Genomic DNA, 27,737 nt, shown 5'->3' on the forward strand with positions numbered 1-27,737 from the left:
AAAATAAAGAGTCACAGACTCTACCCAGTGAGCCAGCCAGGTGCCCCTCCTGCAACCTGTTTTTCCATAGTATTGTTTCTGAGATTTACCATGTTGATACATGCAGCTTTTACTCATTTTTATTTAAACATATTTGAAGTTTTTCAGGTATATGAAAAGAATATTACATGTGGACCCACCACTCATCTTCAGATTTAAAATACAACAGATACAGTTGAAGCCCCCCATCCCCCATGTACCCATTTCTGCTCACCCCTGCCTTCCTGGGAGTGACTGATCTGAACAGTGTGAATGTCTTCCCATGTCTGTGTCTTACATGTGCTGTATGCTTAATCAGTTTTATTTGGCATATTGTAGAGCTTTTTATAAGTGCTGTCACACTGTTTTTACTATTCTGCAACTTTTTTCATTGGTAAGATCTATTCAAGCAGATGCATTAGCACTAGTTCATTTGTTCTCATCCTTGTGTAGTAGTCCAGTCACTCTGAATCTTCCACAATTAGCTATTTTCCTTTTGTCAGTTTCTTTTTCTTGCTCTTTTTTTCTTTTAAAGATTTTATTTATTTATTTGACAGAGAGAGACACAGCGAGAGAGGGAACACAAGCAGGGGGAGAATGAGAGGGAGAGGAAGTGGGAGAGGCTTCCTGCCGAGCAGGGACACCGATGTGGGGCTTGATCCCAGGACCCTGGGATCATGACCTGAGCAGAAGGCAGCCGCTTAACGACTGAGCCACCCAGGCACCCCAACATTCCATTTGTTTAAATAATCTCAAAGGCCTGCCCAGGTTCAAGGGAAGAAGAAATAGATACCACCTCTTGATGGGTGTAGCAAGGTTCTGGAAGACTGAGCAGATATTGTTGCTGCCGTTTTGGGGATATATAGTCTGTCCCCTGAACCTAGGTACGTCTGTGTGTAGTGGCTGGGACTTAGAATATGAACAGTCATCTTCGTTAGATATTGCTAAATTGCTCTCTGAAATGGTCTTACCAGTTCATTTTCCCACCAGTAATGTATGAGAACTCTTATTTTCTAGATTATTTCCAATGCTTGCTATTGTCAGACCTCTTAATTTTTGCCACTCTGTTTGATGTGAAATGGTTAATATGTATTGCAGTTCTCTTCCCTTGTGGCTTGCATTTCACCTGGTGTTATCTTTTGTGGGTACAAGTTTTGTATTTTATTTTTTTAAGATTCTATTTATTTATTTGAGAGAGAGAGCGAGAGCATGGGTAGAGGGGCAGAGGGAGAGGGAGAAGCAGGCTCCCTGCTGAGCAGGAAGCCAACGTGGGGCTCCATCCCAGAACCCTGAGATCATGACCTGAGTGGAAGGCAGATGCTTAACTGACTGAGCCACCCAAGTGCCCCCAAGTTTTGTATTTTGATGTCCAAAATACAGTCTTTTCATTTCTGGTTTGGGCCTCTTTTATGTCTTGTGTACAAAATCTTTTCCTACTCAAGGATCAGAAAATTACTATCCTGTATATTGCCTTCCAAAATTATACAGCCTTTCTTTATACATTTAGGCCTTTAATCTACCCCCAGATTGCCTCTTATGTGTGGTGTGAGATAGAGATTGAACGTGGTTGTTTTTTCAAACGATTAACCAAGTGTCACAGCACCATTTTTTTAAAAAGTTCATTTATTTAAGCAATCTCTGCACCCAGTGTGGGGCCTGAACTCACGACCCCAGCATTGAGAGCCGCACGCTCCACTGATTGAGCCAGCCAGGCGTCCCTGATGGCACCATTTTTTAATAGAGTATTTTTTCCCTACTGACTTCTAATGCCGCTTCTGTTGTATATTATGTTGCTTTCCTGGATGAGTCCGTTTTGGGCTTCCCTAGTTTGTTTCGCTGGTTTATTTGTCCCTGAAAGGAAACTACATCATCTTAATAGCATTTTATAAGGAGCTTTGATTTTTGGTGTACTGCTTCCTTAACTTTTTTTTTTATCTTTTAAAAATTATTTTTGCCATTTTATTTCATGTAAATATTACTGTCGGCTTATCACATTTTATAAAAAAAAAAAAAACAACTGCGTTTGGAGCAGTTGGCTGACTCAGTTGGTGGAGCATGTGATCCTTGATCTCAGGGTTTTGAGTTTCACCCACCTGGGTGAAAAGATTACTTCAAAAAAAACAAAGCAGGGGTGCCTCGTCGCAAGCTCTTCCAACTGAGCCAGCCAGGCGCCCCTATTTCTTGAATTTTTAACATTATCCATAATTATCATGGATGAAGATTTAGGTCCTTCACATGTCATTTGGCTAAGAGTATAGAATTCTAGGGTATATTTTCTTCCCATCAGATTCTTAAAGATTTTGTCCCATTGTTTTATGTTGCCGTGAGAATATACCTGATGACTGAGTCTCTTCCTTTCTCCCCCTGCCCCAATCCTGTGTCTTTTGTGTTTTCTTCTTTCCCCCCATCTCTCTTATTTTGAAAGCTTTAAGCCTACAGAAAAATGGTACAGGTGGTATGACGAAAACCTCTGTATATTCCTTGTCTAGTTCACCAATTGTGAATATTTTACCACATTTGCTTTATGTCTTCACAACATTATAGATTTTTTTCCTTTCGCCAAACAATTTGGGAGTGAATTACAGACACTTGAGATTTCACTCCTAAATACTTCAACAGGTGTCTCCTCAGAACAAGGACGTTCTCCTACGAAATCTCAACACAGTTCTCACACTCGGGGAATTTAATATTGATGCAATACTAGCATCTAATATACAGTCTGTGTTCAGATTTCCCCAGTTGTCTAAATAATGTCCGTCATAGGTGTTTTGGTTTTTGCTTTTTAATTCACACTCCAATCAAGGACCACACATTGCGTTTAGTAAGTGCGTTTCTCATTCCTTATAAATGAGTTCAAAGCTCCTTCTGAAAGTTTTAGCATCTTATCCTTGGTACCCTTAAATTCCATAACATTATATGTCTTGATACAAGTCTTTTTTCATTCACTGTTGGAGGCACAGATTCTTCCAATCTGGAAATTAATGTCCTTTGGTTCTATAGACTTGCTAATGTTATTTCTCTGTTGATTTCCTTCCTTCCTTCTCTGTTCTCTTTCTCTGGAACTTTTGCCAGTAGATGTTGTATTGCATGGGTTGATTTTCTAAGACTTTTGTGTGCTTTAGTTTCCATCATGGCCTCTCTGTTCTTTATCTCCTTGTCTTAGTATTACATTTTTTTTTTTAAAGATTTTATTTATTTATTCATGAGAGACAGAGAGAGAGAGAGAGAGAAGCAGAGGGAGAAGCAGGCTCCCAAGGAGCAGGGAGCCTGATGTGGGACTCGATCCCAGGACCCTGGGATCATGACCTGAGCTGAAGGCAGACGCTTAACCGTCTGAGCCACCCAGGCGCCCGTCTTAGTATTACATTTATTTTTGCTCTCATTTCTAGCTTCTAAGAGCTGTTTCTTGTTCTTCAGTTGCTAGTTTTCCATTGCTTTCTGGTCTTGTTTTATGAATATAACCCTGATTTCTCTGAGGATATTACTAGCTTTTTAAATGCTTTCTTTAGTTTTGATTTATTATTTTTTCTGAGTTAACCTTTCATTTTGAAGTCAGCTTCATATTGGATGTTTTTGCTTTTTTTTTTTTTAAAAAGTGTTGGTTCTTTTACTGTAGACTCACATTTAAGGGGGAGGCGGTCAAAGGCCATTTGGAGACTCTGTGCACAGATGGGGCCTATTTCCTACTAGCCTGGTAGCCTTTCCGTATAAGCAGTCATAGAGTGACGGACCAGCCGTTTGGTTAGGGAGCCTCCAGATGTGAGTATGTAGAAGTCTATTTTCTGGGATTGTTTGGTTTACCCAAAGAAGAGTCTCCCAGTCTCTTGTCATGCTCTGGTGGCAGTGAGGGATGGGGAGCCAAGGTGGTTTTTTTTTGTTTGTTTTAAACTTTTCCTTAATCATCATCTCCTTATCCCTTTGCTTCTTCCACTTGTTAGACTTGGGTTTCCGGAGTGGCATTCGTCTCTCACTCACATTTCCTGTGTCCTGTCGCCTGGCTGGGCGGGCCACTGCTGTCCTAGGCTCTAGCCACTCAACTTAAGGACTTTTAACCAGCTCCCTTTGGCCAGCCTGTGCTTCCACCCTGCCTGCTACTGAACCTGAGAGTCAAGTGCTGAGCCTCTCCGGGTTCTGAAGATACCAGCCGGCTCACCGTTAGCATCCCGTTTACAGGCACCGAAGCTTACAGCTCCTCTGCCTTGTTGCATCTTCATTGAGATCGCTCCTTTGTTGCACTCAACTCTTGGTTTCTCTGTAACTGCCTCATTGTTACTTTAGTGGGATCTTGGGATAAAAAGAAAATTCTTTGACCCTGTCTTCTTTAATAAGTCTCACACGTATGTATTTTTAAGGAAATTACCTAAGTATATTAGACTCGGGATGTTGCCTTTCCTCTGTGGAATTTATAAAAAAGAAGTATACAATTCAAAAAAGAATGCAAATTTTAATCTTTCAAAATACTGCTTACTTAAAGGGTCTTGACCGATGGTATGTAATTTTTGTTTTTATTTTGAAAAAATTCAAACTTAGGGAAAACTTGTAAGCGTGGTCCTGTTCCTTTTACCTAGGATCAGAGTTGTTAGCATTTTGCCATATTTGCTTCATCACCTCCTGTATAGGTATGTTCATTCACATACGCATTTTTTTTTTCTTGAACCATTTGAGAGTAAGTTGTGGACATTATGCCCCTTTAGCCCTACATTTTGGTATGTATTTCCTAAGAACAAGGGCCTTCACAATTTAGCAACAAATTGCTAAACAAATGCAACAAATTGCTTGTGCAATTCACATCTAAATTATTATTTTATGGCACTTTTTTTTCCAGTTCAGGATCCAACCCAGAATCATGCCTTATATTCACTGCTCTTACGCCTCTAGTCACCTTCAATCTGGAACAGAGTGTTAACCTTTCTGTTTCAAGACCTTAGCATATTTGAAGAGTATGGACAGCTATTTTATAGACGATCTCTGAGTTGATATTATAATGTTTAATTTTGTGGTACATTTGTTTTTCCCTGTAGCTCTTAGGAGAATATGAGTCCCTTGGAAAAGAACACGAAAGAGTAAAGGTAATGGTTGATCACTCATGTTCTGAGCTTCGCGGAGGGGCAGAAGCACCGGGTTGGAAATGAAGGGGGCTGACCCCTCCGTTGTTCCCATCCTCCATCCCCATTTAGCTGCTTGAGTGAGACCAGTCGCTTCATCTTCTCTGTCAGTATCCTTATTTTCAAATATTTGCCCACTTAAGTCATAAATTTTCAGATCTGTGTTAACAAATATTGAATGGCCATTGCATTTGAGATGAGTTGAGATGAAACTTTTAGAAGAGTATAAGGTATGATATACATGTAAATAATTATTTAATAATATTTAAATACAAAGCTTTTTAAAGCATTTGCTTTTTGTGGTGTTGAATTTATTGATTATGTTTGATTTCTTAATGGAAGCTTTGGGAACTACATATTTGAATTCAGTGAAACCCCACAGTGATGCTGTAAGTGGGGTCCAAAGTATTCCTGTTGCATAGGATACAGGGTTGTGGTCATTCAGGGTTAGAGGAAGGCAGGGAGGTGTTCTGGGGGCTCGGGAGCTGGTCACGACATCTGAAATCTCACCAGCACAGGTATCTGTTTTGCCATTTACTGAGGTTTTTGGGCAAGCTGTGGCTAAAACATGCCCATTTTAACACTGGATTACTTGTAATCATAATCAAGCAAAGCTTAATAAGCTATACCTGTTATTACAGGGGATGTATGTATGGCTCTTTGTATAAACCAGTGTTTTGTTCTCTCCGTTTTTCCCTTGAATTATACACTGGCTCGTGGTTGATGCTATATTTGCTGAGTATCTGCATAATTCTTTTTGTAGCTCTCTGGTGTAGTCTTAGATTGGTTTCACATTATGTATTTTAAAATAAAATGAATATATCCTGAATATTTCAGTTATCGAATTTTTCCTTTATCTTCATAGGATATATTAAATACAACTGAGAACAAATTGCTTGATGCACATACTCAGATTTCTGATTTGAAAAGGTAAAATGTATTCTCTTACTAATAAGATAATGATGCCTCTATTGTTCTTCTAGCATTTAAATATGTGTCTGTACTGAAAGCAATGAAAAGAAAGTTTTTCTTGAGGACTTTTAGGCACTTTGAGATCAGGTTTTATCCTAATCTTCCCCTGACCTGGAAATACATTTGATTTTAACCGAAGAAGATTTTTTATTTTTAAAGATTTTATTTTTTTCTTTGACAGAGCCACACTGAGAGAGGGAACACAAGCAGGGGGGAGTGGGAGAGGGAGAAGCAGGCTTCCCGCTGAGCAGGGAGCCCGATGCGGGGCTCAATCCCAGGACCCTGGGATCATGACCCAAGCTGAAGGCAGACACTGAACGACTGAGCTACCCGGGTGCCCCGTAGCCAAAGAGGATTTTTAAACAATTAGAGTATATTGGTGGTTGTGTTTGAGGAGTGTGCATTTCCTGAGACATTATGTGTTTCATTATGCAAATGATTAGATATTTCTAATTGGCTTTGGAGCATGTTTTTGTATTTGCATTTGGAGATGTGTCCCTTATTTGGAGATTTTACTGCACTCCTCATGACTTCCATCGGAGAGAACATGAACGCTGTCCGGCCTTCTCATCTGCTCAGGTCTTTTCTGTGATGCATTCAGTTCTGCTGATAGCTTCCTTATCAGATTGGCATAAAGTGTCAGCCCGTTAGAGCTATTCTTTCTCAAACCTTCCTTGCATCAGGGTAGGCAAGAATTTGAGCTTAAAAGATGAGACAAAGACATATGCGCAGTTTAAAAGAACAGAAAGAATGCCAAGATAACCTCAAAGCAATTAATTGGCCAGAGTCCTATTTTCTGTTCGTTAACTTGAAAATAGGCTTTTATTCTGAACATGGCACAGATGAGGTGAGTTGTCTATAGATAGAGAGTGTTCAAGATAATTTAGCCTCTGTGTCTTTTAAAAAAATTAGGAAGTTCTTACTAGCTCTTTTATTGGATATTAAACCTTCCTTTTTTGTGAAAACATTACCTATGTATATTTTGTATGCGTGAATATATATGTTTAGAATTAAATATGTTAGAATTGTAATTTATCTGAATCCTTGAATTTATTTTGTTTTTTAATTTCATTTATACCGTGTTTTGATCTGTAGTCAAATGTATAAATTTTTTTAATTTGTCTACATAAAGTCCATTTGTTGTTTCCTTGTCCTTCAGTTGTAGTATATGGTGTGTTTCTTTGTAGAGTTTAATGTACTTGCCTTTCAGTTTATGTTCCAATTTTGCTCAGCTTTTATGCTTACTGGTGGCATTTTATTATGAAAAAGGTTTACAGACCAGCGGTTCTTCTGTCACCCCTTTTCTAGAAGCGTCTGTTAAATAAATAAGTAATTTGTAGTTGAGCTATATTTTAAATTGTGTACTTAATTTCTCTTTTTACTTTTGAATTAGAACAATTTCAAAACTTGAAGCTCAGGTCAAGCAAGTAGAGCATGAAAATATGTTAAGTCTTCGCCATAGTTCTAAAACTCCCATGAGATCCTCACGTGCCAAGTAAGTTATTTTGTTTAATCTCTGTAAAGCTAGAAATAAGTGCACCCTTTTATTAAACTGAGAAGCTCCTCTGTCTAAGTCATAAGGAAGTCAGAGTTAAATCTCATTATAGAATGTAGATGTGTAAAAGCATCTAATTATGGGGCGCTTGGTGGGGCTCAGAGCATGCGACTCTTGATCTTGGGGTGGTGAGTTGGAGCCCCACGTTGGGTGCAGAGCTTACTTAAAAAACAGAGAAGTAAAACCATCTAATTATTAGATATCATAAAACCTCTCATGTGGGGGCATTTGCCAAAAGGACGAAATAGAATCAGATTGGGTGTAAAGAGACTTGGAATGTTTTCTTTGTTGACTCTGCCCAGCTGTGTGACCTTAGGCAAATCACTTAATTTTTTTGGAGCTCAATTATCTCTAAAAACAAGGACATTGAGCTAGAACATCTCAAAAGATCTTTTAGCCCTAAAATTCCAGAAATTTTATTCCTATGCTAATGGGCGGACCTATGAAGATCTTCATAGGTCGTATGAATTTTTCTTCTTAGTTTTTTATTTAAAATTAGCTCTGCTATAATCTCAGAGCATTATCTTGATACATTTATAGAGTAGTTTTTTTCATATTAGATTGGTTTTTAGTATGATTTTGTAAAGAATAAATGAGTAGATCATAAGGTCATAATATTGATGTGTATGAGAAAGATTGTTAAATTGTAAATTTTAACCTTTCTGGTCGTTGTCAAATGAGAAACTTCCTCTAGATCTTTGTTCATTGACCTTAAGTTAGAACATAGTGAATTATTTAAAGAAAAAATTTTGTAAATTCCTGAAATTGAACATTTGAGAGACAACAAGAGTGGGGTGAGATTGGGGTCAGGGAAGGCCTTTCTGTGGAGGTGACTTACGTAGGCAGGGAGGTAAGCCTTGTGCTGAGTTGTTGGTGTGGGCGGCATGAGGGAGGGGCCTGTTCCAGGCAGAGAGATGAGCTTTACTACGTCCATAGGTAGGAAAGAGCTTAACATGTTTTAAAGAACCTGGAGGAAGCTTGTGTGACCTGAATATTGCCAGCAAGGAGTGAATGAGCGCCGGATGAAATCACAGACTGTCATACATCGCTTTCTAAGCGATGGTCAAGAGTTTGGATTTTACTCTTAAGTCTATTGGGAAGCCTTTGAAAGGTTTTATGTGGTAAAATTAGGTCATCTGATTTTTTTTTTCTTTTTTTTTTGAGAAAGAACTCGAGCAAACAGGGTGGGAGGGACAGAGGGAGAGTGGGAGAAAGAGAATCTTAAGCAGGCTCCAGGCGCAGCGCAGAGCCCAGTGCGGGCGTAATCTCAGGACCCTGGGGTCATGACCTGAGCTGAAATCAAGAGTCGGGTGCTTAACTGACTGAGCCACCCAGGTGCCGCTGATTTCTATATTTTTAATGCACCTGCCAGGAGAAGATGGCGAGGAAACGTAGCAGCAGACACACTAATTAGGCGATTGTGGTGTTAGGAGAAACGGTGTTCACTGAGTGCTGGCCATAGAAATGGACAGAAGAGGAGGGTCTGCAAGAGATTCTGGATATAGAATCCACCGAACGTGGTTAAGAATGAGATGACAAGATTAAAAGGGAGGTGTCTGATAATACCTTGGTTTCTGTCTTGAGCAACTCCGGGTGCCATATATTGAACTAGGGAAGAAATGGGAAGGGCTGACCGTGGTATCGATAAGGATCAGAATTTCCATTTCGAGTATTTTAGTTTGAGATTCATACGAATTCCAAGTGGGAATCAAGCAGGTGATTATAAATTTACATTTGGAATTCAGAAATAGGGTCTTAGGCTAGAGTTACAAATTTTAGAATTATTCTGTAGTGCTTGACTCTGGGATAGATGATGGGTGTGTGGTGGGAGGTTGGTGTAGGATGAAGCTCTGAGGAGCCCCGATGTCTTGATGTTGGGGCCAGAAGGAGTTGGCACAAGAACCTGAGAAAGAGCTGCCAGGGCACTCGGAGGAACCCTGAAGTGGCCAGTGGTGTAGACACTGCCGAGAGAGCACCTGAGGGGACTGGTGACCCCTAGGTGCGCCAGCCAGGCCTTGATGGCCTGGAGAGTGGTTTGCGTGGAGGGACGGATGTGCACATCCGTTGGGAAGGTTGTGTAGAGTGAGTGAAAGTGGCCTATATGTCTAGCGGCTGGAACATTAATATATTGTGATATATTTATGTACGGTGCTATGTGGTGTGACAGTGCGTACATTAGATCAGGAATTGGCAAGCACAGCCCCAGCCCAAGTCCAGCCTGCTGCCCGTTTTTGTAGGGCCGTGAGCAGAGTGGTTTTTACATTGTTAAATGCTTGGAAAGGGGCGCCTGGGTGGCTCAGTCGTTAAGCATCTGCCTTTAGTTCGGGTCATGATCCCAGTGTCCTGGGATCGAGCCCTGTATCGGGCTCCCTGCTCTGTGGGAGGCCTGCTTCTCCCTCTCCCACTCCTCCTGCTTGTGTTCCAGCTCTCCCTATCGCTCTATCAAATAAATAAATAAAATCTTTAAAAAAAAAGTTTGGAAAAAAATCAGAATAGTATTTTGTACATGTAAAAATTATATGAAATTCAAATTTCAGTTTCCGTAAATAAAATCTATTTATTCACCTATTGTCTGGCTGCTTTGCATTACAGTGGCAGATTTCAGTACTTGCAACAGAGATCATCTGGCCCATAAAACCTATTAAAATAAAATAAAACAAAAAGCCTATTTATTATCTCTTTGTAGGAAAAATTTGTCAGCCACTTAAGTTGATCATTAACATGATTTACTCTTTTTTTTTTTTTTAAGATTTATTTACTTCGAGAGCACGAGTGGGAGAGGCAGAGGGAGAATCTCAAGCAGACTCCACACTGAGTGCGGAGCCCAATGTGGGGCTTGATCTCACAACCTGAGCTGAAGCCAAGAGTTGGACGCTTAACTGACTGCACCACCCAGGCACCCCTAACATGGTTTAATCTTAAGAACATAATTTGGAACAACAAAATACCAGTTGCAGAAGAAGGATAGTATTTATACTGACTTTAGCATTTAGAACATATCTTACAGAGTCATACAGAAGTAGTAAAAGTATAACAATGTGTATGGAATGCTGAATACAAATTTAGTGAAAGTGGTAGCTGACCACTTACACTAGGGTTATGACATTGGAGGAACGATATTGGTGTGAGGTACACAGGGGACTTGGCTTGTATCTGTAGTGTTCCACTGTTTAGCGGAAATAGAGCATAGAAGGTTCATAAGCAGATGGTACAGGAGTATAATCTGTATGTCTGTGCATGTTTGAAATATTTTATATTTTAAGTGAACAGGAACCAATAAGGGATCAGTATCCAGGATATAAAGAACTATAAATCAGTAAGAAAAATTCTCAATAGGGCGCCTGGGTGGCTCAGTTGGTTAAGCGACTGCCTTCGGCTCAGGTCATGATCCTGGAGTCCTGGAATCAAGTCCCGCATCGGGCTCCCTGCTCAGCAGGGAGTCTCCTCCTCCCTCTGACCCTCCCCCCCTCATGCTCTCTCTCAAATAAATAAAATCTTTAAAAAAAAAAAAAATTCTCAATAGAAAAATGATAAAAGAATATGAACAAATGATTCACAGAAAAAGAAACCTCTAAATGGCTGATAAAATTGAAAAGATGTTCATTTTACTAGTAATCAGAAAAATGCAAATTAAAACAAGCATGGGATACCATTCACACCATCAGACAGGCCAGGCCACACTCCAGCTCTGATCATTGTAAAATTTGGCAAAGATGTGAAGAAATAGGAACCTTCAAACTGCTGGTTGGACTGAAAATCGATAAGCTTGCCTGGAGCGTGATTTGGCAATATCCAGTAAGACTGAAGATGTGTGCACCCCAAATTCCACAGTTCTGTTTTTGGATATTTACCTCAGAGGAATTCTTACACATGTTAATTGTAGCGTTGTTGAAAGGTGATGCAGAGAAACTAAAACACCAGCAGGAGAAAGGATAAATAAGGTGTGGCATATTTGTACTGTGGGTAAATAATTAAAATGATGTCCCTGTCTGTGTTAACATGGAGAAATCTGAAACATGTTGAGTAGAAACAGCAGCATTAAAAGGACGTGTGCATTATGTGGACCTAATTTAAAAAATACAAATGACCTTATATGCAGAATCTTCTGTCTTACCGATGAAAACAAGTATGGTAAGATGTTAGCATTTGTTAAAACTAAGTACAAGTGAGTGCTTGCAATAGTTTTTGTAATTTTCCAAGAATGTTTGGGGAATGTTTCTTAATTTAAAAATCGAGGGGAAAAAGGAAGGGAGCGACTAGGAGTTGACATGAAAATGAGGGAAGTTGTAAGAAGTGGCTGTGGAAGGGAGCAGAGAGAGGAAGACACCTCTTGTCTCCTCGTTTCTTTTTTCCCCTCCCAAGTGTGATGCGGGGTTATCAGCTGACCGGTAGGGCTGGGTGAGGTTTAAGGAGAGTGGAGAAAGGTGTAAGGGAGTCCTGTTGGAGAACTGGAGCTTGTTGATTACAGAAATGTATGTTGTCAGCCAGTGTTGGGTGTTCATTGAGATGGTGATGGCGACTCTCTGGTGCTAGCCCAGCCTGCACAGTTGGGTGGCTTGCTTCCAGCAAAGCCCAGATGTAGGACTGTAGACACTCTGTAGACACTCGGGAGTGAGACCACCGTGTTCCTCAGGCTTAGGTCTCTGCTGTCAGTCGGGGGTGATGGAAGGTGAGTGCGGAAGGGGGGTCAAGGCAGTGAGTAACTGTGCACCCCAGAGTAGGTAGAGGGGAGCTGAAAAAGCTAGGGGAGGGGTTGATAAGTAGAAAATGGTGAGGCCAGGGATCACAGGCCTCGGGGTCACAGTACCTTGGTGATACTCGAGCACCTTAGCCAGAAGAATCTTGAGTTGTGACTTCTTATTTATTTATTTATTTGAGAGAGAGAGAGTGAGCACAAGAGGGGGTAGGGTCAGAGGGAGAAGCAGACTCCCAGCCGAGCAGGGAACCCGATGCGGGACTCGATCCCGGAACTCCGGGATTATGGCCTGAGCCGAAGGCAGTCGCCCAACCAACTGAGCCACCCAGGCTCCCCTGGAGTTGTGACTTCTTAAGGGGATGTGTTCTCTAGTGACGATGAAGTCCAGTGAGTATTCTCCAATGGGGGGGGGGGGGCGGGTGAGCAAGCAGGAGTCGAGTCCAGTCATTGGAGGGAGGTCCAGGACAGCTCCTCCCTGTGGACACTGAAGTAGGAGGGCAGGAGCAGGTGTGGAGAAGGTGAGAACAGTTCTGAAGTCTAGCAAAGGGCCGGTTAATGCATGATGTGTGAGCCTGAGTTGGGCAGGGTGTCCATAAGATGCGGGAAGGACTGGCCTTCAGCTGCACTACTCAATACACTAGTCACTGTGTGTGGCTATTTCATTTAAGGTAATTAAAATTAAATAACATGTAAAGATTGCTTCTTCATCTCACTAGCCACAATTCAACAGCATGTGACTAGTGGCTATTGTATTGGGCTGTACAGATGGAGGATGTTTCTGTTCTCACAGAAAGTTCTCCTGGGCAGTGCTGGTCTGGGAGGAATGAGAAGGGCACTCTCGCTGCACCTCCTTGGCCTGAGCTATGGGTTGGGTGTGAAGCATAGGAAGTGTGGTAGGAAGTTAGTTGGGGGTGTTCAGAGCTGTGTAGACAGGAGAATACCTTGACTGAGATGCAGAAATAGCCCAAAGTAACAGAAACCTAAAATAACAGTTTGGTTGGATCTGAAAACCATAAAACAGAATTCCTGTATCTAAAATAAGGTTGTTTTATGCAGTTTTAGAATTACTGTACAAATGTGTATGTACCATTTCAAAGCAGGTTGTTTGGGGCGCCTGGGCGGCTCAGTCGGTTAGGTGGCTGCCTTCGGCTCAGGTCATGATCCCATGGTCCTGGGATTGAGCCCCGCATTGGGCTCCCTGCTCCACCGCGGGGAGCCTGCTTCTCCCTCTCCCACTGCTTGCTGCTCCCCCTGCTTGTGCTCTCTCTCTCTCTCTCTGTCAAATAAATAAATAAAATCTTAAAACAAAAAACCACAAAGCAGGTTGTTTTCGGTATGTGTTCAGTGTGAACTGAAGCACGAGCCTGTCATGCCTCAGATCGTTTCTCCCTGTCGTAGCACACTGGCCACCTCCGACGTCAGCAGGCGCAAGTGGCTGATACCAGGAGCGGAGTATTCCATCTTTACTGGCCAGCCTTTGGACACCCAGGATAATAGAGTGGATAACCAGCTAGTGGAAACCTGTGCTCCCGGGTAAGGTAGCTTTGTCAAAGGTCATATTTAGGGTCGATTATGGTTTCAGTAGATTTCAGTTGCCCTTAAATGTTCAGGAAGGCATAAAGAAGAGCCTTCTCTTTGTGGCTTCAATGTCTTACTTTTGAGGACCAGATTTTTATTTTACATTGAAAAGCTAATGAGTTTAGGATACTCAAGATCCAAGGCCATGCAGAGCATCCCCCACCCTGTGCTCTTGACAGTGGTGTGCTGTGCACAGACTCTCCATTAGGCTAAGGCGTTGATCCTCTCACCTTCTGGACAGCCCATGCAACCATGTTACTCTAGAGCACCATATAAATATAATACTTCTATATGTGCGAGGATGTGAGGAGGATTGGGAAGTGCTGGTCTATTACATGCAGGTTCAATTTTAGTTTATTTACATTGTAAAGCATATATATTCATTGTGGAGTGTAATTGTTAACTCTCATGTCATTCCCCTAACAGTGCCAGTGACCTCTGTCTTAGCTCAGTCTGCTCTTTTAAAGCACCGTAGACCGGGCACCTTAAACAAGAAACACTTTTTCCTGCTGTTCTGGAGTCTGAGAGTCTGAGACTGGGGTGCCAGCACAGTTGGGTTCTTGGTGAGGGCCCTCTTCCTGGTTATAGGGTCTTTGCTTGGTGAATGTGTGCAGACAGAGAGATCTTGTGTCTCTTCTTTTTAGAAGGGCACTAATCCCATCACAGGGTCCCGCCCTCATGAGCTCATCTAAATCTAATAACCTCCCCAAGGCTTCACCTCCTAACACTATCCACTTAGGATTGGAGCTCCAACATACAAGTGTTTTGGGGGGACACAAATATTCAGTCCATAACACTGCATGTCTTACAATTCTTATTTAAGGTACCATTCTCCTCCGGAAAAGGATTCTTCATCTGAAAGTTCACCAAGAAGCTTATTGATAAAAAAACAAAGAGAGACTTCAGATACACCAATCATGAAAGCTTTAAAAGAACTCGATGAAGGAAAAATATTTAAAAATTGGGGCACACAGACAGAGAAAGAGGATACCTCAAATAGTAAGCATTTTTCCCTTGTTTGATATAGATAGATTATACTTTCCCCTTCATCCCCAATTATATCACCTTCCTTAAATCCCCTGGCTCATAATTTATCACAGTCATGGCATAACTTGCACGTTTTATACAAAGCAGAGCACATGTTACGTTCTGATTAGTAAAGATTATGCAGCATTCTTAAAGATATTTGGAATATATCTACATCAGTTTGTCCTTGGAAAGTTACAATAGACACTTGGTATTCATAAAGTGAGATGTAACGTTTTCTACTCTCCCTTTCTTGGTTACTGAGCATCTCTCAGTAGGATAAGAAGTATCTTTTTTTTTTTTTTTAAGATTTTTGTATTTTTTATTTTTAAGTAATCTCTACACCCAACGTGGGGCTTGAACTCACAACCCCGAGATCAAGAGTCACATGCTCTTCCAACTGAGCCAGCCGGGTGCCCCAAGAAGTATCTTGAATACCATTTTTCTCACAAGCACAGGTCAACAGTACTTGCATCCCCTTGTACTCACTCCAGTGCTCACTTGATCGGGCCTGCTGATTACATTGTTCACATCTTGGGCATTGCATCTCCAAAGCAGTATCTCCTAGTAAATAAATTAGTGACTTGCTTTCTAAAAATAATCTCTCTTGAAAAATCACCTTGAATGGCAATTGTAAACAGGAAGCCAGAATGAATTCGTTATAAACTCCCACATTTTTCTTCATCAAGCATTTTTTAATCCTTATAACGTGTATTTGCAAATAAATCATTCTAACCTGGATAGTGAGAATTGCTTACTTGGCATAATCATCTGTTAATAAAGGCAGGTAACCAGAGCTAGGTTTGTTTTGTTTACTTTTTAACCATTTGTCTGTTACAGAATTATCGAATCCTCAGCAAACTGAAATGTCAGTCAGTGCAAGTCGGTCCCCAGAGAAGTGTGCCCAACAAAGACAGAGGAGGTTTAATTCTGCTTCGCAGAGATCCTCATCGTTACCACCTTCAAATCGTAAATCAAGTACTCCAAGTAAGAGTTAGTTGTGTATGTCTCCTGGGCTCAGAAGAGTGGTATCCGAGCTGTCACAACACATGCCTGCTGTTTTCTGTTTCCCTTATATTCTCTAGCACCTACTAGAGTACTCTGAGCACAGGGTTCCTAAATAAGATCTTGTTCAATAATATCACCTGACTGCACAGATAACTATGACTATAGGTGAAGAAATTTTATCTCAGTATATTCAAATGAGATTTTTGTGTGTGTTCAGCAAATTTCTTTTTGCAACTCATACCATTTCACAGTTTTTGAGAGCATTGACAACTATCTAATTAAACATTAGTTCAAACAAATTAATTTAAGCTAGCCTGGAAAAAATATACTTCTTTTCATATAGTTACCTCTGGTTTCTTTAGTCAATTACAGTTATGGTTTTAAAGGTTAAGCATTGGATTTCTGTTTTCTCGATTTCCATTTTCAGAACAGCTGAAGATATTTGTGTGTCCCCATGTAACAGGAATGTGTGCTGGTGTTCGTGTGTCCCTGTGTGACAGGAATGTGCGCTGGTGTTTCCATTTATTTCCAGTTGACTTCTAAAATCCTGAAAAACCAGTTTTGAGTCTGAGTGCTGACACTGCAGTCTGATACACTAAAATGTTGACAGTGGTTCCCTCTAGGTGTTAGGATTATGAATTTTTATTTTGTATGCTCTTTCAAAAAGTTTTATAATAAAATTGTACTCCATTAAAGTTAGAAAATACTGAAAAAGAAAGTATGTTCTGCCAATATATGTATTATATTGAAGGAAGAGAATATTTCCTCTTCATTTTCTTCTGTAGCAAAAAGAGAGATTATGTTAACACCAGTGACTGTGGCTTATAGTCCAAAGCGATCCCCTAAAGAAAATTTGTCCCCAGGATTTAGTCATCTACTGAGCAAAAATGAAAGCAGTCCAACTCGGTAAGTTCTCTAAAATAGTAGAATAAAATATTTTATTATTGACTTTTTTTTTTTAAGTGTCAACTTTATGCCTGTAGCTATCACTAATTTTTCAGTTGCCAGTGGGAACCCTTTGGATTTAAATCATTTAAATGAATGTCATATTCAAAATAAAAAAATACTATAATCCATGAAAACAGTTTTAACTGTGGATACTGGCTACTACCAAATTTAAATACTGCCTCAGAATCCCTTCCAGCTTTTGGATATAGAATGATAATTCTTTGTTTTCCTGAAAAGGTTTATGATACAGGGCAGTTTTTGAGCCATTTGTACAAGAAAATGGGCTGTCCTAGGATGGCCCTGGCAATACACGTAAGTTCCCCTGGGTGCCTGAGACAATTGTCCTCTCTCTGAAGTGTGGTCAGCAGTGTGTGCCCCTGTGGGGGAGCCGTGCACGCCTACGATGGAAGAGCTGGTGACCTGGCTCCATCAGGCTCTTGAGAAATTTCTTAGCTCGTTGAACCTCAGGTTTCCTCTTCTATAAAACAGGGATAATAACACCTGCCCTGCATATATTATAAGGTTGTTATAAAGATTGAAGGAGATAACGTATGGGTAAATGCTTTAAGTCTCTCATATATAAATATAATTTTGTGTTAGAAAATATAAATTAAACTTCAGTTTTAGAAAATTATATGACCAGCTTTCTTTTTAAAAAATACGTGAATATGTGAGTTAACTGGATGCCAGCTCATCTTTCTAGTGGAGATAGGAAAAATCAGTTAACATTTTTTTCTCACAAATAACTTGCTTCATTCAATAGATTTGATATACTTTTGGATGATTTAGATACTGTTCCTGTGTCTGCATTCCAACATACCAATCCAAGAAAACAACTCCAGTTTCTTCCTCTAGATGACTCAGAAGGTATCTTTTCCTAAAAAATTATTAGCTATGGTTTTAGTCATTTTGTGAATTTCTCGTATCTTTTCAAGGTCCTAAATAGTGTAATATCCTGCACTTAAATAATTTCTCTGCACAAGGGCCTCTAAGAATAAGCATTTGTGATGCTCATATTATGTGTCAGTGCTGTTATCCTCATTGAAAAGTTGGGAAACTGAGGTACAGACAGTGTTAATGCTTACTTAACCAGAGCCATACCGTTCAGTTTCTCTCTTTACTAATTTCTGTGCAACTTAGGTATCGGGTGATTTTTTTTTTTCTTTTTTCTCATTTATCTTTTTAAGTTTGGCGTAAAGTTACAAGATAATGCATGTGAGTCACTTGGGCAGGCCCCGTAAGATGCTAGCTCTGCACTCTTGGTGTGGGTTTGTGTCCACTAAATGTGTGTGGTTAGTGCTTACCTTTTTTTTTTCTTTAAGTTTACTTAAAGGTCTTTCAAGTTTACAGAAAGTTTATATACCTTCACTTAGGGAAGGTGTGCAGGTTGTCAAACTGAGAGCAAAACTTTTAGAATTCTGTGGAGAAAAAGCACCGAGTAAATATGATTGATTATTGTCTCTTTTCATTATGTTTTTTGGTATGTGGCAGTCCTTTCCAGAAAGTGAAGTCAGATAACATATATAGTTGTGCATATGATCGATCACGAAAACTGATAAGAAATAAGAGAAATTTCTTTTCTCTCTGACAGAAAAAAAATACTCAGAAACAGCCACCGACATCCATGCTAATCATAGCTCTTCTCCCGAACTGTTGCCAAATGGAGTGAAGAAAGTGTCTGTGAGATCAGCCCGGGAGAAGAATAAATCAGTTAGCTATGAACAGTGTAAGCCCGCGTCAGTAGCACCACATGGTAATGATTTTGAGTATACAGCAAAAATTAGGACCCTAGCTGAAACGGAACGGTTTTTTGATGAACTTACAAAAGAAAAAGACCAGGTAAAAACAAACAAAAACTTAAAAAAAAAAACAAAACCCAAGTGTTTTTCTGAACTTAATGCGTATGTCTGAGGAATAGTCAGAAGGGAATTAGGGAGTCAGACCATGCCAGGAAGTTACTGTGGCTCGCACACCAGAGTTGCGCTAGGAACGCGTTTGAGCTGAGCTGTCCTTGCTGAGCAGGACAGAGGGCACCTACGTGCAGGCGAGGCGCACTAGAACGTACTAGGCTGAAGCCTGTCCTTTCCATTCTGTTACAGACATCCCTGCCATTCGTCAGAATTCTGTTTTTATTTTAAATTTGTTTTGTGTGTTAACAGATTGAGGCAGCACTAAGTCGAATGCCTTCTACTGGAGGACGAATCACTTTGCAGACGAGATTAAACCAGGTGAACCGTCTCAGCTTGAATGTGTGTTAGAGGCGTGGCGCCGGCTGGTGTTCCGTTATACAAGATGATGTGTCAGGCACCCTGAACAACTGGGCTAAACTTTCAGCCTTTTAGGAAGTGTTTGGTGATTATAGTATATTTTATTTTATTTTTTTTAAGGTTTTATTTATTTATTTGACAGAGAGAGACACAGCGAGAGAAGGAACACAAGCAGGGAGAGTGGGAGAGGGAGAAGCAGGCTTCCCGCGGAGCAGGGAGCCCGAAGCGGGGCTCGATCCCAGGACCCCGGGATCATGACCTGAGCCGAAGGCAGACGCTTAACGACTGAGCCACCCAGGCGCCCTTTTTTTTTTTTTTTTTTTAAAGGTTTTATTTATTTATTTGACAGAGACACAGCTAGAGAAGGAACATAAGCAGGGGGAGTGGGAGAGGGAGAAGCAGTATAGTATATTTTAGAACTGCGTGCTGGCTTTCAGGAACAAAAAGTGATTTTTCCTTTATGCTTCATGAAAAAGACGTTCATGCCCCTACACAATATGCCTTTGAACAGATTTTATGTTAAATTAATCCTCTCACGTTAAATGTCCCTTTTTGTGTTTTGTTTCTTCCTCCCCAGTCTCTAATTTATTTCGCAGCCCCTTTCCATTTAGTAAATATGTAAAACAGTTGGCTTTGCAACTGGAATAGCTGTAGAGGTTAAAAAGAGAGAGATGGGGGCACCTGGGTGGCTCAGTTGGTTAAGTGTCTGCCTTCGGCTCAGGTCATGATCCCAGGGTCCTGGGATTGAGCCCCGCATAGGGCTCCCTGCTCTACGGGGAGCCTGCTTCTCCCTCTGCTTCTGCTCCTTCCCCAGTTCTTGCTCTCGCTCACACTCTCTCTCAAATAAATAAAATATTTAAAAAAGAGAGAGAGAGATGTGATTCCATTATTGAGCAGGAGATGGTGCAGGCGAAGCGGCTCATGTGCATTTCTTTTAGTTGCTTTCCAGAGAGAATCAAAATGCATGAAACCATGGGACATTTAAAATCTGCTCTTTTTGTAACATTTTAAGCATAACGACAAGGATAGGTCTCTTATATAACTGCACGTTTTGGCTTTTCAGTGCTTTAACTTCAGGAAAAATTCATTTTCAGATTGATCTGTGATACCAGAAGGAAAAAAAAAAAGCAAAGAAAACAGCAGAGGTCTTTCCTTGGGCCTATATGCCTAACTTCTCCTTGAGACTTTAAGTCTCTTACTGTTTTTGTTGTTCCAAAAGTCTTTACTCAGTAATTTATAAGACTCAGCACATGAAACTCTTCTTCCTTATTGGGAAGGCAGAAGGAAAACTTGTGGCTACTCTGATTCTAAATTCATCTGAAACATTTGTTATATATATATATTTTTATATAATGATTGTAAGCTTTTAAAATAACTTAAAAGGGAGTAGAGCCTGTTCATACATGTCAAAGCTCTTTCTTCCAGTAAGGAGACCACTGACAGCAGAAAGAGACTGAAGATTCTTAAATATGATTCATAAATGAAAAGATAAAATTGGGCAAGAAAAAGATGAAAAATATTCAGCCTCACCAATGAGTAAAAAACTACATATTTGAACAAAAGCATCTTTATTTATTTATTAAAGATTTTATTTATTTATTTGACAGAGACAGCGTGAGAGAGGGAACACAAGCAGGGGGAGTGGGAGAGGGAGAAGCAGGCTTCCCACAGAGCAGGGAGCCCGATGTGGGGCTCGATCCCAGGACCCTGGGATCATGACCTGAGCCAAAGGCAGACGCTTAACGACTGAGCCACCCAGGCGCCCCAAAAGCATCTTTTTTTTAAAAAGATTTTATTCATTTGAGAGAGAGCATGAGTTTGGGGAGGGGATGAGGAAGAGGGAGAAGCAGACTCCCCTGCTGAGCATGGTTGCTTAACTAGGCATACACTTTTTTTTTTTAAGATTTTATTTATTTGACGGAGAGAGAGACAGAGCGAGAGAGGGAACACAAGCAGGGGGAGTGGGAGAGGGAGAAGCAGGCTCCCCACAGAGCAGGGAGCCCGATGTGGGGCTCGATCCCAGGACCCTGGGATCATGACCTGAGCCAAAGGCAGACGCTTAACGACTGAGCCACCCAGGTGCCCCAAAAGCATCTTTTTTTTAAAAAGATTTTATTCATTTGAGAGAGAGAGAGCATGAGTTTGGGGAGGGGATGAGGAAGAGAGAGAAGCAGACTCCCCTGCTGAGCATGGTTGCTTAACTAGGCATACACTTTTTTTTTTTTAAGATTTTATTTATTTGACGGAGAGAGAGACAGAGCGAGAGAGGGAACACAAGCAGGGGGAGTGGGAGAGGGAGAAGCAGGCTCCCCGCAGAGCAGGGAGCCCAATGCGGGGCTCGATCCCAGAATCCTGGGATCATGACCCGAGCCTAAGGCAGACGCTTAATGACTGAGCCACACAGGCGCCCCAAAGCAGCATTTTTTTTTTTTAAGATTTATTTATTTATTTTAGAGAGAAAGCATGCATGCACTAGCCAGGGGAGGGGCCAGAGGGAGAGAATCTCAAGCAGACACTCTCCACTGAACGCAGAGCCTGACCCAGGGCTTGATCTCATGACCCTCATGAGATCATGACCTGAGCTGAAACCAAGAGCCAGACACTCAACCGAATAAGCCACCCAGGCACCCCCAAAAGCATCATTAAAAAAAAAAACTTACATAGGCAGGTATTTAAATACACACACACGCAAAACAAAACAGTACCCAGGATGTAGAAAAGCATATTCTCATACATGGCAGGTGGAAGTAGAAATTGTCACAAACTTTCTGGAAGATAGTTTGACTTCTCTCTGAAGCTTTAGATTTTTGCATCTCTTCGGACCTAGCATTTTTACTTGGGGGAATGATTCTTAAGGCAATATTTACAGATGTGTGCAAAGAAATCTTTTTAAAAATATTTATTGCAGCAATATTTATGGTATCCAACATTAGAAGCAACCTAAATTTCTGCTAAAAGAGTCTTGGTTAAATCTAATGGAATATTGCAAATTAATTTAAAATGATATCACAGAAAGATATTTCATAACAAAAGTTCAGCTGAAAAATGTTTTGAAGTAGAGAATTTGATTGTTTTTATTTTTCTTCTTAATGATGTGGATATCTACAGAAAAAACCCTAGAAAGAGGAACTGGTTATTTTTTACTCCTCTGTCTTCTAAATATTTTATCATGAACGTGTGATCCTTTTATTTTTTTTATTTAAATTTTTTTTTTTGAGATTTTATTTGAGAGAGAGTGAGTGAGTGAGAGAGAGCAGGAGCCAGGGTTGGGGCAGAGAGAGGAAGAAGCAGACTCCCTGCTGAGCAGGGAGCCCAGCTTGGGACTCCATCCAGGGACTCCAGGATCATGACCTGAGCTGAAGGCAGCCACTTAACCGACTGAGCCACCCAGGCGCACCTTATGTGATCCTTTTATAATTAAAAGTTGTTAAAGAGGAATTTTTAAGTTTTATTTCAGGATACCATTGGAGTTAAGACTGAATAAAGTACCTAAAATGATAAATTTATATTCCAGGCTCTATTTATTTAATAATAGTACTGCTTATTTAAAAATAGCAGTTGTTACATTGATTCTTTGTGAAATCTCTTGTTTCTTGGAAGAAACTCTCCAGCGTGTTCCCTCCTTTTTAACTTAGAAATTCTTGTCAGAAGAAAGTTGTTTGACATACGCCTGAGTGGGATAAGGCACCGATCCATTTCTTCCAGTGACATGTGTGAAGTACCTTTGGGCTCCTCTCGTTCTGTCCTCAGTTCAGCAGAATCCGAGAATCACCTCCTTGCTCAGTCTTGCGCTTGCTGAGATTTCCGCATCCTCCTAAGTAGCACTGGTACTGAGGATGTGTTAAGGTGCTGAGGTGCAGCATTTGTTTTGAATGGTTGAAACATTGATTTGCATTGTTTAAAGAAATAATATAAATAAGATGATTTGTGTTAAAAAAAAAAAAACTCTGTAATTTGAATGTTTCTACCTGCTCCTTTGCTAAAAGAAAGGTCAATTTGGTGGTAATTATAGAACCAGTGAACTCGATGCAGAATTCTAACAAAACTTTTCCTGTTATTCTCCCTTAGGAAGCCTTGGAAGATCGTTTGGAAAGGATTAATCGAGAACTGGGCTCAGTTCGAATGACATTAAAGAAATTTCATGTTTTGCGCACCTCTGCAAATCTCTGAGATTTGTAGCCATTAAATTTTGAGACGTTTTTGTTTGCACTAACGTATAATTATGCACTCAGAAAAGGCAAACTGTTTTGTACTGTTTATAAGCCTTCAAATAGTAGTTTTACAATCATGCTATTCTTTACACTTACTGTTTTATACTTCAAATGGCCACATATTTTCAAGATATTTTTGTTATGCTCAGGAATCTCTTGTATATTTTACTATTTAAAAAGTATTATTTTTAAATAGTGTAAGTCTCCAGTTTATATCAATAGTAAGGAAATGTAAACAGGGGAGGCAGCTTGTTTCTAAACAAATAGTGTTATCCTTTTACAGTTAACTTTGCACACTAATTTTATACTTGTTCTACATTGTGAATATGATTCTTTTTTTAAATAAATGCTTAAGAATAGCTTCTATAATAATAGACTAATACATGCTGAATGCAAAAAAAAAAAAAGAAAAATGCAGCATACCCTGGAATTTAGTTGTGTTGGGATTTTTTTTTTTTAATGGTAATGCAGTTCCTGTTAGGAACATGTCTTAGAGTGAATATTAGAATAGTAATAATGGAAATAATGGAATATTGGAAAGCTTTGGAAACTATGAATAACTCCTTTTGTTTCCCTTGAACTTTATTGTCTGTAAGGAAGGAAAAATGAGAGTTGTAATTCTCTAATGTCATATATGTAGTACTTTTCAGAAAACGGTAAGCAGTTGGGGAGCTGTAGCTTTGCGCCCAGCATTCTGAGTGGAACTGTGTCCCTGCTGTGGCCATAAGTTGGTGGATGAAGCTTTGATGGAAGACAGACCACCACCCAGTGAGGTGGTTTCCTCCGGGTACGTGGCTTCAGCCGCCAGTCACCATGCAGATGTGTTTAACCCCCCTGCACTCCTCCCTGCCAAAAAAACCTCCCGCCATAGCAGGTGCTGTAAGAATCCTAGGTTTGGATTAGAGCACCCGCCCCTGCTTGTTCACAGACACAGGATGTGTGTAGATGGAGCCTTGGGCCTTTGGCCTTGCTGGAGGGCTCCAGCTCCTGGCCTTGGCAGTGGCACGTGGGCAGGAGGCTGTGCTCTGATCAGCAGCACTAGCAGGTATATGTTCTGACTGCTGGTCAAGCCTGGGCTGCTCCACTGCCCACTTTTCGGTGGCTGGTCGGAATCCAGTGCCCACATATTCCTGTACACGGTCATAAATAGACGCATTTGGAATGCGTCTTTAATTTAATTATCATTTAATTATTGAACTTTCAATATTTATTCCCACTGATAATGCTCAGGTTTTAACGTTTGGTTTTCTTTTGAACTTTTTCTTCTTATGTGACTCTTAGTAACTTGTAGTTCTAATGAGCCAAGCCAACCATCACTCCACTAGGGTCTGTGTATGCCTTTGAGCAGGGATCTCAAACTATCTTTGAGCACCTTCACCAAAGCTTACCTGGCTGAGCTCCAGGCCTGCTGCCCCAGTGGTGCTCCCTTCTCAGCTTTGCTGGGGGAGAGGGGTCCTCCATAGGGAGGGGCCATCTGATACCTGACTCTCCTGTTCCTATCCCTGAGTTGAACCTTTGCTCCTGACTCCTGCCACCAGTTGAGCACCTTGGGCTAATCACAGTTATTCAGCAACAGAGTAAGTGCCTTTATTCGTAGTATTTTTTTTCTAGCCCTTTTTTTTTTTTAAGTCAACTAGTTATAGTAAAGAATAAGTTAATTTTAATCAAGCTCCAGTACAGCTGTGTCAAGACCTAGTAAAGGGATTGACTTTACTGATGGTATTCCTTTTGTGTTCCTATACGTGACATTAAAATCTAACTTGAAAATTACTAGGATATTCATTGTTCTCTCCATCTATCACAAAGTCCTTCTCAAGAATAGGAAATTGCCATTTCAGAAGAGATAGTTTTATCTTGTGAAGGAGTTATCTTCCTAGTCGTCTCTATTGGCTCATTCCAAGAAAGATTGGAAACCCCATCAAAACCTCTCTGTGCCTCTCAGAAGACATGTGCTTTGATTCTTGAAACGTATCATAGATTGGTAGTAGCAGTCACTTAAACATTAAAAAAACCTTTTTCTTCATAGCTTTGAAGAGGAGAACCAAGGAAAATCCTTTGAGTCATCTTTCCCTTTTTTGTGCTTAATTTACAAACATAGAATGCTCAGCTTAAAAACAACTCAACCCCAAAGGTGGCGATGTCAGAAAGTAGCCGGTGTCCCTGGGAGGTGAACTACTTGGTGTCCTGCTGGGGCTGAGCTGCCGGGGAGTAACTACCTGGGTGCACCTTCCACTTTAGGATTATTTCAATGCAAATAGAGTTTGCTCTCTCTTTTCCCTTGGTTCTGCCCACTTACTCTCCTTTCAGGAGCCCTGAGGCACAGTACGCGGTCCCGCCGACGCTGACCGATGCTGTAGGGGTGGCTAAGGGCAGAGCTGCTGTGGGGGGGGGGGGGGAGAGCCATGCGGACCTGGGTCACCACCAGGCTCAGGCCTGCCCGCCTCAGCAGCAAGAGATAAGATGAAGCGATAAGAAGCTTCCTTCCATTTTAAAGGAGATTATGTAAAGTACCTGGTGCTTAGTAACTTTTCAACAAAAGTACACATTTCAGATTCATTGAGTTAATTAGGTGTTTCAAGTAGTGATTTAGGACTTTTTAAATAGAAAAGTAGGTTGTGCCCCCAGCAGTTGACTTAAGAATGACCTTGGGTTGGTTGACATTTCTGTTAGGTGGTCTGAGATGATCTCTCCACTTTTTTGCAAGAAAAATGAGATTTCTTAGAGTTCAAATGATCCTCTTCCTGGTGTGAGGTGTTTGTTTTTTAAGTGACTATTAAAACTGGTAACCTGTTGGGTAGAAGTTCAGAAGCATCTTAAATAGGTGATGGGGGAGGGTTATTTGATGTAAATACAAGCTATTTTCCTTTAAAAAAAAAAAAAGTGGCCACGTAACCAAAATAATGGCTCCTTTGAATGTTCCATACCTAGACCTCCACCGTGGGGGCCTGTAAGGCAGGACCACAGGAAGGCCGGCACTGAGCATCAGAAGAGCCGTATATAAAGATGAGGATTGTTTTTAGAGTTTGACGAACAACCGAACCGTGTTCCCCTTCTTAACTCTGAAAAGCCAGGGGCTTTGCTGAATGCTATTTAAATTTGAATTCTGCACTTACATATGTAGTAAAATTACACATTTTTGTCATTCTAATTTTTATCTCAAAAGCAATTTTCATTACATTTTAATGTGCCACTTGTGCTGTGAGGCTTTAAGAAGCTTTAAAAAATAAGTGCATACCTAGCACCCTTTAAGAATCCTACGGGTAAATCATGTTTACCCATCATGAGAGTGTGTGTGGTCATGAGATGTACAGGTCTGATTAAACCAATTATATTGCACACATTCTGCAGGAGATAATTTTTTGCCAAGAATTCTGCGGCAGTTTAATAGATTAAACTACACCAGTATTAGGACCTGTGTTACAAAGCTTTCTCCTTCCGATTTATGTTTTATTTCAATAGATGCCTCTCAGATAGGAGGAATCAAGCCATAAATTTGCATTTGCTGGACATGATATACCATGTCATCGCTGTGACTACAGACTTCAAAGTTAATTGTCTTATTCACCATTGCACTGTAACAGTGACCAAATACAATGTGAAACACTTGCTTCCTGCAGTGCTGCTGATGGTTAGGCAAAGACAAGTGCTTGCTGCAGTTGTTTTTAAATCTAGGCAAGTATAGGAGTCATGGAATTGTACGCTCTGTCAGAGCAGGGACCATCATGTCTTCATTCTTGCATACAGGCACTCTAATAAATATTTGTGGATATGAACTGCATTGTGGTATTAGTGTATTTATTCCTACCGGGTTACCCTGAGATCTGCTTTTTGATGGGGTTAAGGCCTGCAAGTTTTGAGTGCATTCATGGCAAGGTTACAATGGTATCATCCAGGGGCTCAATTCGGGGTGGTGGACAGGTAAAGAGCCTGACTCTGGAGATCTCCGTATGCTCTGAAAACCTTTCTTAGTGGGACTTAAGGCACCTCTTGGTGGAGGGAAGAAGGTGAGGGTTTTGTGTTTGTTGGGACACCTTCACTGGTCTCAGAGCAATCGTCCTAAGATCATAAGACAGGTAATTTGAGAGTTGCATAATGACGGCTTTCCTGGCCTCCTCTCCAATTCTGACAGTCACCACAGGGATGAGCAGCCTCTGGTGGTTTTGCTGTCTCTGACTATCAGAACAGTCTGGGACTACTTTAATTTTAGCACTTGCTCTTCCAGGAAGAGCGCGCCTTTCACCCACAGAAAGTGATACTTGCTGATAGGTAAGCTAGGTTTTAGCTGTGCCCCATTTAATTCCATTACTTCAGGTCTTGGCACATAAGGCCATTCCTGCTCAATCTAAATACACA

The 27,737-nt window shown here is 40.7% G+C and overlaps 1 protein-coding gene across 14 annotated transcripts in view; it reads left to right on the forward strand.

The window, feature by feature from the left end:
* The window catches only part of MPHOSPH9 (M-phase phosphoprotein 9), a 61,747-nt gene extending 34,600 nt beyond the window's left edge, over positions 1 to 27,147 (forward strand). For 8 of the 14 annotated variants that reach the window (XM_027575221.2, XM_027575230.2, XM_027575224.2 and 5 more), the window contains 11 exons: positions 5,040 to 5,087; positions 5,989 to 6,053; positions 7,489 to 7,590; positions 13,745 to 13,879; positions 14,748 to 14,923; positions 15,791 to 15,937; positions 16,744 to 16,864; positions 17,670 to 17,773; positions 18,498 to 18,745; positions 19,066 to 19,134; positions 23,242 to 27,147. In XM_027575221.2, coding sequence (XP_027431022.1) covers positions 5,040 to 5,087; positions 5,989 to 6,053; positions 7,489 to 7,590; positions 13,745 to 13,879; positions 14,748 to 14,923; positions 15,791 to 15,937; positions 16,744 to 16,864; positions 17,670 to 17,773; positions 18,498 to 18,745; positions 19,066 to 19,134; positions 23,242 to 23,343 — 1,317 coding nt within the window. In that variant the 3' untranslated portion in view covers positions 23,344 to 27,147. Of the gene's footprint in view, positions 1 to 5,039; positions 5,088 to 5,988; positions 6,054 to 7,488; positions 7,591 to 13,744; positions 13,880 to 14,747; positions 14,924 to 15,790; positions 15,938 to 16,743; positions 16,865 to 17,669; positions 17,774 to 18,497; positions 18,746 to 19,065; positions 19,135 to 23,241 lie in introns of those variants that run through there. The other 6 variants (XR_003516787.2, XR_003516788.1, XR_003516789.1 and 3 more) reach the window with 6 other exon arrangements.
* The last annotated feature ends 590 nt before the right edge of the window (positions 27,148 to 27,737 follow it).

This window comes from Zalophus californianus, chromosome 14, assembly GCF_009762305.2.
Source record: "Zalophus californianus isolate mZalCal1 chromosome 14, mZalCal1.pri.v2, whole genome shotgun sequence".
Classification (NCBI taxonomy): Eukaryota; Metazoa; Chordata; class Mammalia; order Carnivora; family Otariidae; genus Zalophus; species Zalophus californianus.